Source organism: Populus euphratica, unplaced genomic scaffold (assembly GCF_000495115.2).
Source record: "Populus euphratica unplaced genomic scaffold, PopEup_1.0 scaffold889.1, whole genome shotgun sequence".
NCBI lineage: Eukaryota > Viridiplantae > Streptophyta > Magnoliopsida > Malpighiales > Salicaceae > Populus > Populus euphratica.
In genome coordinates, this window is record NW_011500749.1 from 59,705 (window position 1) to 71,552 (window position 11,848).

Sequence of the window (11,848 nt, forward strand, 5' to 3'; positions counted from 1 at the left end):
AACATCAGAAGAAAATTCTAAAATTTTCCTGTAGCCTAGATACTGTTTAGTATTCGGCTCATATCTCGAGTTCTAAAAATCTAAATAAACCTCTCTTTTTTTTTTTGTTGCAAAGTTGAGACAATTTCTTATAACTTTTATAGAGATTATTTGTTCAAATTCGGATGTTAGCAAGAACCTCTCTTTTTTTTTTGTTGGAAAGTTGAGACAAAAGAAGATAAGAATTGTCGTTAAGTCAAGATGTAGTCACCCACTTAATAATTTGTCATCAAATCAACAGTTTTAAATTTTGGCATATAAAAAGAGGCATTTTTCATGCATTTAGGTATATTGGTTTTCAGATCAAGATCATGCTTTTTATTTATTTCTTTATATTTTTGTAATGTTTATGTTTTATTTCATGTTATATTTTTCTTAATCTTTTAGTTATACTTTTCATTTTCTTTGCTATACTTATGTTCTTATGTTGTTTATTTATGTTTCTCTTCTTCATTATATTTAGCTAAATTTATTATGTTATGGTGAAAATATTTCACTAATGGTGTTAAGATAAATATAATATAAACTCAAAATGGACTTCAATGTTTATATTCTAAACAACTTGCTATTAACATGTCTTATCATTTTTATCTTATTAATTCTTAATACATTGTTTATTAAATGGTTAATCTAGATTTGTGTTATATAATACTTGATATAACAAATACTTATCACTTTTATAGCCAATTGTATGGTATAACATATGCTTGTGTTATGAAAGAAACTTGATTTATTGTTAATATAAGTTAGCATCAAGAATTCCTAACAATATTTGAACGTTTAGTGTTACTTAAATAAGATAATTAATATGATTATATTAACAATTTATAACAAGCTATTAATGACAAATCATTTTATTGGAACCTCCTTTGTGTGTAGTTTTTAATCGAGTAATAAAAAGAGTTTATATTATATTTATTTTTAATACAATTAGTGGATCATCTAATCTTGACATTTGTTTTTATCGTTATTAATCCTCACATTAATCTTACATCTCAAAGTCCTCTTTAACGTATTATTATTATTGTTATTGTTATTGTTATTTGTAATTTATATGTTAACCTCTACTCTGTCTTGTCGGGTTATTTATTACTTTGACACTTTTACACTTGGGAGAAGACATCAATCATTTGGTCTTGTCATAAACTAATATAGATGATTGAAAAAAATAAAATTTAAAATCCAATAAATATAAAACAAATCTTCACCTTAAATCTTTTAATTATATCTATCTAGTTTAAAATAAATATGAGTAGTTATATACTCTATAAAATTTATCCTTAGAATTTAATAGATGTTTAAAAATATAATACCAGTTATTTTTTAAAAATATTTTTTATTTAAAAATATATCAAAATAATATTTTTTTATTTTTTAAAAATTATTTTATAATATCAACACATCAAAATAATCTAAAAACATTAAAATGATTTAAAAATATTAAAATAATTAATTTAAAAAAAATAAATTTAAATTTAAATTTTTTTTCGAGAAAAAAAAAAGAAGAAGAAGAAGAAGCAATTAAATGCAAAATAATTTAAAAGAAATAAATTTAAATTTAAATTTTTTTTCGAGAAAAAAAAGAAGAAGAAGAAGAAGCAATTAAATGCAAAAGCTAACAAGTCATTGCCGTTAACTGCCTGAAGCGCACGTTAGTAACAGCTCCTCCCTTTAAAACTATCCCACTCCTGTATATGTACACTACGCCCATTAGATTGCTCGGCTCCTCTAGGGCCCCAATAATTGCGAAACAACGCCTCCCCTGTGCTTATATGAAGTGAGAGAGAGAGAGAGAGAGAAGAGGAGAGTGAGTGAGTTACCTAGAGAAGATGGAAGGTGCTGAGGCAACTCGGATATTGATGGGAGTGAACGAGTCAACAATAAAAGGGTATCCACACGCATCGATTAGTAGCAGCGGAGCTTTTGATTGGACTATTCAAAAGATCGTTCGATCCAATACCTCTGGTTTTAAGCTTCTTTTCCTCCATGTTCAAGTCCCTGACGAGGATGGTTCTCTACATCTCCCTCTCTTTTTATTAAATAATCTTTATCGAATTTCTTTAGGGTTTTTGAAGTGAGATGTGCTTTGGAATTGGATAAAGAAACAAAAATCCAAATAATCTGACGGATCATATTTGTTTTTTTTTCCCTTGTAATCATTTAATTTTGTTCTTTAAATTCAACTGTGTTCATATTTCAGCGTTTTTCGTTTCGAAGATGATATGTTAGCTTTCTTTAGTAATGTGAAAAAAATGAAGCAACACAACTGCTATGGACAGCTTGTGAAACCTCCATTTATGCTCATTCCTAAATTTGCAACTCTTTCTTCTTCTTCTTCTTCTTCTAAAACTGTCTTTTCAATAGGTTTTGATGACATGGATAAAACTTTCTTTTCAATAGGTTTTGATGACATGGATAGCTTGTATGCCTCACCTGAGGATTTTAAAAACATGAAGCATAGGAATAGGACCAGGGGACTTCATCTGCTGGAGTACTTTGTCAATAGATGCCATGAGATTGGGGTAATAGTCAATTTCCTACGCATGACCTCACTTCTATCTTCATTTCCACTTTTCACATCAATGAACTGGACTGGTTGTATTTAATCCTTTAGTTTTAGCTTCACCTTCTTTCCATTGAATGCTTCTAGGTTGCTTGTGAAGCATGGATGAAGAAAGGAGATCCCAAGGAAGTAATTTGCCATGAAGTAAAACGAGTCCAGCCAGATCTCCTGGTTGTTGGAAGTCGCGGTCTTGGCCCTTTTCAGAGGTTTGCTCAGTCCTTGCATTCATGGAATGCTTGACACTTTTCAATTATGACTTCACTAGAAATTCCACATATCAAATGTTTCCTTAGGCAAGTGCTTTCATGGTTGTCCTTTTGAATGGGATCCCAGATATCTTGAAATCTCTCGTGTTGATCTATCCTGCAGGGTTTTTGTGGGAACAGTGAGTGAATTTTGCCAGAAGCATGCTGAATGTCCAGTGATCTCAATTAAGCGTAGAGCTGATGAAACTCCTCAGGATCCTGTTGATGACTGAATTTATCTCGATTGTGAATCGTCTTTTTTTCCCTGTATTGAAAGATCATGAACGCTATGAACATGCACATGTGAATGTTGTCCTGTTTAGATATATGTCTTGCCGATGCTGATGATAAATGAAAGTCCATATCCTTGGTGAAACTGTCGTACCTTTCGTGGTTTCGTGGTCATGTCTTTAGCCTAGCCTTCCATTTTTGGTTTCCTCGGCTGATTTGGATGGGTAAGCTTTGTTTGCAAGCGTGCCTAGCCTAGTTTCCTGCTAGAGGCAGGCGATTCCTAATGTAGCAAGATGCCTGGCATGTGCATAAGCGTTGCTGTTCAAGTATCTTCTAAATAAGCAAAGTGTCTTTATTAGATGAACTTGGTTTATCAACTCATTCATAAACTAAATCAATAGTGATATGATACGATATGGAAGAGTCTCCCTTGTAGAAAGACGAGTGATAAAAAGTCCCTCTTGAATCCCTTTATTTATGTAGTCTAGTTTTCTTGATGAATATAAACTGTTCCAATGGAAGTCCTTAAAAGGTCAGTCTTTGGGAAATTCGTATTTTCTCCTAGGTTGTTCATCTAATAAAGCAAGTTTCCTCTATTAACCAAGCAACGTATTACAATATTGTCCTAAGAAAATGAAAAAAATAAAAATAAAACAACGAATGATTCAGGAAAAATATGTTTTCATCAAAATCATCTCTTTCTTGTTCATGTAATATTATTTGTTTGGAAAATAATATTTCTTTTTTTATTAGTAGCATCCTTTTATTGAATAAAAATAACAATAAAAAAATATATTTGCAAAAATTCTAATGACTTGATCAAAAAAAGGATAAAATATATATTTTTAATTAAACAATTAATTTCTTTATTCTTGTATTTCTTCTTTGTTTTTGACAAAAACATGCGTTCGTTAAGATAAGTATTGTTTTTTTTTTAAGTAAAAAGTTATTATGATTATGAAAGTAAATCTTAATTCCAAAACTAAAAAAAAAAACCATGAATCAATTATTTTTATGCATAATAAATATGAGAAAATTATATTTAAAATTTAAATTAAAAATCAATATTTTATTCTCACTCAATATTAATGAGTAACTTAAAAAAAAAACTTGCATATTAAATTAATACATAATTATTCATAAAGTAATTGTAAATATTATCATAAAAGCTCTAATATTATTAAAAAACAATGACTTAAAGAGAATTTTATTCAAAAATTGAAAAAGGAAAAGGAAAAAAAGGTCAAGAATTGATTTAAAGATGATTTTATTTCAAAATAAAAAAAGGAAAAAAAAATTAATGGATATTTAACAAAACAAAAAACCAAGCATGTCTAGTCTTTTTTTAAAAAAAAAAAACCAAACATATATGCATCTAACACTAAAATCAAATAATAAATCTACCATTTGTCTCATATAAAAGAACTAAAACTTACATTTAAGCATCTTAAATTATAGGACTTGTGAACAATAAGATGACCACAACTATTGAATTTATCATTATATAATATGAGAAAAATTTTAAATTATTACGACTATTAGAATAAGAATGCCCTAGATGTGATGTAAGAAAACTACCACAGATTAAGACCCTGAATTGCACCATAAATGAGCTGAAGAAATTGATGGCCCATGTTTAAAATATTGATGAGGTTGTAATTTTTAGGAAGGATGGACGATCGATAGAAATCATGAGGGTAAAAATATTAAACTTGACTATTAGAGCTCTTGTTCACTTTTAGGATCCTGATTATAAGTGTTTTTCTTTTGAAAATGTAGATCTGTATCCAATTATAAGAGAATATGAAATGTTGATGGAATTTCTCAACTATTTGTATAGGATTTATTTCCCTTTGAGAGATGACAAAATAATTTCTAAATTGTCAAAACTGCTTAAAATTCCTAATTTGACTAAATTTTTAGAGAAGAATGTTATTTTGTTGAGTGGAAACTATTAGAAGTTGAGTTGGAGAGGAAAAAGTCACAACATGGACCTTTGATGCAAAGAGATAGACTAATTGCTTTAGGTATATCTAGCCTAGTGTTGTTTCTAAGCTTAACGGGTATAATAAGTTTAAAAGCTGCCGCTACATTTATGGACTATGAAAGCATCCAAATTAACCTTATTGCTACTATATTGGCTAAAACCACACTAATCCTCGACTATTATAGAAAAACTAGAAAAGAGGCAATAAAATGTTGCACTCAGTTATTATAGATATAAATGGTAAGTCATATTAAAATAGAGAATTAATCTTCAATAATTTTTGGTGGTTTAACTGAAGGTATTTGAAATTAGTGGAAGAAAAAGAATGAGGAAACTTGGGCAATCAAGATTGGATACAAAAGCTGTAAGAGCTACCTAGTAGAAATTTTAAATGGAAAGCCTTGTGGGTCATAGCGGGAGATGTTCTAATGAGTTATAGGCAAAGGCATTAGGTACCTTTAGTTGGGATTACAAATTATGTAAGTTATACTTTGTCCCTTGTGGTAAAAAAACTAGAAGACATTTAGTATATCCCAAGAACTATTGGACTTACCTGATTTTCTAGGTCATTCAAAAATCTATATGCATGTAAGGTCCTGAAAATTATCAAACTAGATTGGAATCACTTCATTATGATAAAAAAAAAAAAAGAGTTTGAAAGTTTGAAGGACCCTAGCACAAGTGAGGAGTATACAAGATGGAGAGATTTGACTTTCACTATTGTTCCTAGGATATTGTATTCTAAAACTAGACTTTTGCAAGTTATGAAAGAGTCTATCAAAAGAAAAAAGATCAATAATAGGGAGGAGCTGAGAGAGCAAGTAGAAAAACTCTAAATAGAGTTGAGTTAGGGCAAAATAGACAAAGCATATTTAGAAGCAGTAATGCTCAAAAAAGACAAAGAAAGGGGATTTCTAGACAGGCAAGTTTAATCCAAAGATACAAGAATAACAATACTAGAGCTGTAACTAGGTAAAGAAAATGCTACAAGGAAAGAATATAAGAAAAAGAGAGGAGAACTAGGTCTAAACTGGATGCAAAACTACTCTGAAGTTGAAGCATTAAAGTATGACTTCAATGACTGACAAGGAAACATGGAATATTATTAGGATAAATTTGCACGAGTTTAAGTAGAATTGGTAAATAGGGCTAGGAGATATTAGAAGCTTAATAAAAAATATGTGATGATGAAAAGCAAACTAGCTAAAATACAAGAAACAACAAGGGTTAAAGGAAAAGGTAAGGTAATTGAGGATGTTGAAGCATATCTAATTATTAGAAGAAAAGAAATCAAGGTGCCGAGAATAAAGCTTGACAAAGAACGAGAAAAGATGAAGCATTTGAAAAAGAAGTTAATAGCATTAGAAAAACATAAAGATTAGATTAACATTAACAACAATACCTTGAACCAAAGCAATGGTTTACTCATAAAGAGGATGACCAAGATGGATAAATGAATAGATGAAGCTATCACATATGCCTAGATTCTAAGAACCAATGACTAAAAGGTTGGAGAGGAAATCATCCGCTACCATCAAAGCTTAAATAAGACCAATATTTTTATAGCGATGATTAAGAATCATAGCTTTTTTGCTTTCCTATCTTTGACTAGATTAATGGTTAAAGAAAAAGATTGATGTACTTTTCCTTTTCTTGTATTCCAAAAAGTAATGTAATGGACTTGTTAGTTTTATTATGGAAAAGGGTTTTGACCTATCTTTTGTATAAAATATGTTTGTTAATATACATGATTCAAAGCAACAACTTGAATAGAATTACTTCTGACAAGAAATAACATAAGCAAATTGATGCCATTAATCTTTTCAATCTTTCTTAAATTCATATTCAATATGCGTTAACATATGCATAATGATCATGCATTTAATCATGTATTTACTTATAAATTGTCCTATATATTATAGGTTAGAACATAGATCCTCTACCTAAAGTCTATTACACCCAATTAAAAGAAAAGATATAAAATAAAGAAAGGGCTCACATGAAATCACATTATCAGAGTATAATCTTTCTTAAATCCATATCCAATATGCGTTGACATATGCATAATGATCATGCATTTAATTATATATTTACTTATAAATTGCCTAATACATTATAGGTTAGAACATAGATTTTCCACCTAAAGTCTATTACACCCAATTAAGAGAAAAGATAAAGAATAAAGAACGGGCTCACATGAAATCACATTATCAGAGTAAGTTAGAATTTATGAAGAATAAAGTTGTTTAAATAACCAGCAACTCATGAATTTTATATTCCTCAAACATAGAAGTAAATTTAACAACTGAGTAGTATTTTATTCCTATTATCTTGTTCAGCTGAGTTAAACTCTGGTTACTAGGATTTGACAATTGAAGAATCCTTTAATGATAGATTTGCTCATTTCATTAACTATGATAAATAAACTGCTTTAAAAGAAAGATTAAGAGTAGTTAAAGAAAATAATTTATTTGACCTCGTATAAATAGCAAAAGTATGTTTGATACCAAATATTATAGTACCAAAAAATTTTAGAATGCTAGAATTTGTTAAGTATATAAAACTAAAATATCTAAAAATTCATCTCTAATTATACTGTAATAAGATTACTGAAATTATTAACAATAATAAAATACTAATCTATATTTTTATGATAATCTTTCAACATCTGCATTGAGTTAGTAAATAAAATTAAATAGCACCGAAATTAAAAAGTGAAAAGTCTTGTTCCTTAAATAAAACAAATTATAGATTATAAATATTTTATATTTAATTATTTTTATAATTATTAAATTCAGTTATGACTGGCATAGATAGGGTGAAAAAAAAAAGGGCTTAAAATCAACTAGTCAATCTAATAAATTAATATATAACCCAGTTAAAACTAAATTTAAATTTATTTTAAAAAATTAAAACTGTACTGTTTTGATGGATGAGGTTATTTAAAAGGCAAAGCAATGCGAGACGGACGGAAGTCCATTGCAATGACAAAAGAATACAAGTCAATCAAGTGATCGACAAAAAGTAGCACCACCAAATTAACGAAGAACAGGGAATTCCATGTCCTCCCTATCTGATAGATTATAGTCTCCAACTCAACCAAAACCTGGTTGTTATCTCTTTATCTCCCTCTATTTTTCACCCCTTTTCCTTTGTTTTGCTCTGTTAGTTAGCAAGTAATGAATAGAGTTTCAATCAGAATCCTTAAAAACTCAAAAAGCTTTGCATCTAATGCACAAAACCACACACTTCCTAAGAATTTAGTACCTTCTTCTTCTTCTTCTCTTCAAACAATACAAAACTCCAACTCCATCTCTCTCTCAAATCCACTTTACAATTTCCTCCCTGAAAATCAAAACCCCAACAATTTTGTCAATCTCATTTACTCCTCTCTTAAACGAGACAACACCCATTTAACCCTTCTACAAAATGATGACATAAAGGGTCTTATTCATCATCTGGGTGCCAATGAAATCTCTAGGGTTTTATTGAGATGCCAGTCCGATTCTGTTTCAGCTCTCACATTCTTTAACTGGGTCAAAAATGATCTGGGTCTCAAACCCTCTACTCTTAACTATTGTCTTATTCTTCATGTTTTAGCTTGGTCTAAAGAATTCGAACAAGCTATGAAATTCTTAACTGAATTGATTCTGTTGGTTAAAGATTCTGATGAAGATGTGTTTCAATGTTTGTTTTTGTGTTGTCAAGACTGTAATTGGGATCCTATTATTTTTGATTTGTTACTTAAGGCTTATGTGAAAGTGGGTATGATTAAAGAAGGTTTTAGGACTTTTATGCAGATTTTAGAGGTTGGTTATGTTCCTAGTGTGATTGCTTGCAATTATCTTCTGAATGGATTGTTAAAGTCGAATCATATCCATCTTTGCTGGCATGTTTATGGAGAGATGGGAAGGGTTGGTGTTATCCCGAATTCATATACATTTAATATTCTGACCCATCTATTTTGCAAGGATGGAGATATCAATAAGATGAATGATTTCTTGGAGAAGATGGAGGAAGAGGGCTTTGAGCCAGATATAGTGACATATAATACGCTGATTAATAGCTACTGTGGAAGAGGAAGATTGAGTGATGCGTTTTATTTGTACAGGATAATGTATAGAAGGTGTGTCTTGCCAGATTTGGTTTCATATACTGCATTAATGAATGGCCTTTGTAAAGAAGGAAGGGTGAGAGAGGCTCACCAACTCCTTCATAGAATGGTTCACAGAGGGTTGAATCCAGATGTTGTTTCATATAATACTCTTATTTGTGGTTATTGCAAGGAAGGAAAGATGCTAGAGTCTAAGTCATTGTTGTATGAGATGATAGGAAATGGGATTTTCCCTGATAGTTTTACTTGTCGGGTTCTTATTCAAGGATACAGGAAAGAGGGTTGGTTAATTTCCGCATTGAATTTGGTTGTGGAGCTTGAGAAATTTGGTGTTTCAATTTCACCAGATATTTATGATTATCTAGTAGCTTCTTTATGTGAAGAGGATAGACCGTTTGCAGCAAAGACTCTTCTGGAAAGAATGTCTCAGCGTGGTTATATACCTCATGTGGAAATATATAATAAACTCATCGAGTCTCTCTGCAAAAGTGATTGTGTAGCAGATGCATTATCTCTAAAAGCTGAGATTGTTATTGGGAACATAAACCCAAATCTTCTTACCTATAAAGCCCTCATCTGCTGCTTGTGTAGAATGGGCAGAAGTATAGAGGCTGAAAAGTTGATGGAAGAAATGCTTCATTTTGGTTTGCAACCTGATCCAGAAATATGCAGAGCCATGATACATGGGTACTGCAGAGAAAAGGATGCTGGCAAAGCAGAATCGTTATTGGTATTGTTTGCCAAGGAATTTCAAATTTTTGATTGTGAGAGTTATAGTACACTTGTCAGAATTGTTTGTGAAGATGGTGATGTGGCCAAGTTCATGGAGCTGCAAGAACGGATGCTGAAAGTTGGATTTGCACCAAATAGCCTAACTTGCAAATACATGATTGATGGCTTAAGGAAAAATGTGGGGCTCGTCAAAGAAAAACTTATTCTTGAATGACATAAATGATCAATATTTTGAGTGGAAGGTTACAACTGTTCGCCGGCTAGATGATCACTGGGAATTTAAGACTGACATTGCAGTTTCGCTTGGCATTCAATCATATCACAGTGTTGGCTGTGGATTTTGGATAGAGGATGGAAAAAGTGGATTGTAAGGTACTATCTTCTATAGAATATTTAAACCCTACAATAAAAAAGTGTTGAATTCCTAAAAAGAATTAGTGTCATAAAATACTATACTATCTCATGAAACTTTTTCTTTTCACAACCATCTTGTTCAGTCTGCATTTTGATGCCTGCATGATGGAAACTAACAAGTAGAAAGATTTTCACAGAAATCAAGCTAACAAGTAGAAAGATTGTCACAGAAATCAAGCTAATTCATATCCTGAATTACATTGAAATTGAAGCAAGTGAACAGCAAGCAAAGCATGCAACACCATCATTAGCAAGTGTAGTAGGTGCCTTTTCCACTGAATTATTCGGTCCATACTTCAAATTAGCTGATTCACTTATCAAGTCAAGTCAGGCCGGCAACTATTAAGGCTCTCCCACAAAGCAGTCATCGTATCAGGGCTTGAGAGAGTATTTGATTTGTTGCTTGGTGGGCTGGGGTTGGATGGTGGCGTAAGGTGGAGGTGGAACCCAGCCAAAACATCCAAGCACTTAGTGTGTGCAGCGCTGCATAGCGTATCATTTGGTGTGCGTGAGGGAAATCTCCTCCATGTTTTCCCGTGAATTTATTTTCCCAACAAAATGGAATTATTTGTTAAAGTTACCTCGGCTAGGTAATTATTTTCACATGGGTCGGATCTCGGCCAAGTTATTGGGCTTTCTTAGCTAAACTTTGGGGCCTATGTTCTGAACAATTCTAGTTAGCAAATAGATATATTCACACTGTAAAAGATGCCCAAAGTAGCCACAGACCATAACTCTGCAGTCTTCCTGTCGTCCAACAACAGAAACATATTTCTAGTTTGTAGATCATTTTTCACATCAAAACGCCCCGTATAATTTGCATTTGGCTTCTCTAATATGGTAGGTTACAAAGAGCCACGCTGTGGATTTCATTTTCAATTAATAAATAGATTTGATTCAATTTTAATTTTAATTTTAATTTTCTTTTATTTTTATGATGAAGCACAAAGCAAAAACTTCTTGTATGTTCATTTAATTTAATAAGAAGTTTGATATGTGAAGGTCACATTATTTTTATAACAAAATTGGGGAGTAATGCGCATCTGACATGAAAAAGCTTTTCTTTTCATTCAAGCAACTATCAAGACACCCGTGTCCCGCACGTATTTTTTTTTATAAATCTTTTTTAAAAATTTCTCTACTTAAAAATAATTTATTATATATATTTTTTATGGAAAAACATTATTCTCTACATGGTTTTTTAACTAACATTTATTATAATTTTAAAAGCATGTTAAATAAAAAATAAATTATACTCTAATTTTTTTATAAGGATATATGTAGAAATAGAAAAATAACTTATTTGAAAAAATTATATAAAAACTTAACGATAATAAAAATTAGATATTTTATTCCCATTCAATATTCATGAAAAAACTATATAAAAAAATTATGCATATTAGGATAGTATATAATTATTAATAAAGTAATTACTAGCATTATCATGGTATCATCATATAATTGTTAAAATATAATGCAATTATTTGATTTTAAAATATTGTGTTTTAGAATATCAAAAAATT

The 11,848-nt window shown here is 30.6% G+C and overlaps 2 protein-coding genes across 7 annotated transcripts; both read left to right on the forward strand.

The window, feature by feature from the left end:
• Positions 1-1,736: 1,736 nt before the first annotated feature.
• Positions 1,737-3,252, forward strand: LOC105116259 (universal stress protein A-like protein). Of its 4 annotated transcripts, none has more exons than XM_011013522.1 (4): positions 1,737-2,049; positions 2,440-2,561; positions 2,690-2,808; positions 2,972-3,252. In XM_011013522.1, the coding sequence occupies exons 1-4, from the start codon at positions 1,869-1,871 to the stop codon at positions 3,078-3,080; spliced, it is 531 nt and encodes a 176-aa protein (XP_011011824.1). In that variant the 5' UTR covers positions 1,737-1,868; the 3' UTR covers positions 3,081-3,252. The 4 variants fall into 4 exon arrangements, with proteins under 4 accessions (XP_011011824.1, XP_011011826.1, XP_011011825.1 ...); XM_011013524.1 differs by lacking the exon at positions 1,737-2,049 and adding an exon at positions 2,056-2,403; XM_011013523.1 differs by lacking the exon at positions 1,737-2,049 and adding an exon at positions 2,056-2,384 and having other exon boundaries at positions 2,418-2,561.
• Positions 3,253-8,013: 4,761 nt separating this feature from the next.
• Positions 8,014-11,226, forward strand: LOC105116260 (Pentatricopeptide repeat (PPR) superfamily protein). Of its 3 annotated transcripts, XR_840501.1 has the most exons (3): positions 8,014-10,130; positions 10,359-10,444; positions 10,478-11,226. XR_840501.1 is itself a non-coding variant. In XM_011013526.1 (2 exons), exon 1 carries the CDS (start codon positions 8,245-8,247, stop codon positions 10,123-10,125), a length of 1,881 nt encoding a protein of 626 aa, XP_011011828.1. In that variant the 5' UTR covers positions 8,014-8,244; the 3' UTR covers positions 10,126-10,130; positions 10,359-11,226. The 3 variants fall into 3 exon arrangements, 1 of the variants encoding a protein (XP_011011828.1); XR_840500.1 differs by lacking the exon at positions 10,359-10,444 and having other exon boundaries at positions 8,014-10,283; positions 10,463-11,226; XM_011013526.1 differs by having other exon boundaries at positions 10,359-11,226.
• The last annotated feature ends 622 nt before the right edge of the window (positions 11,227-11,848 follow it).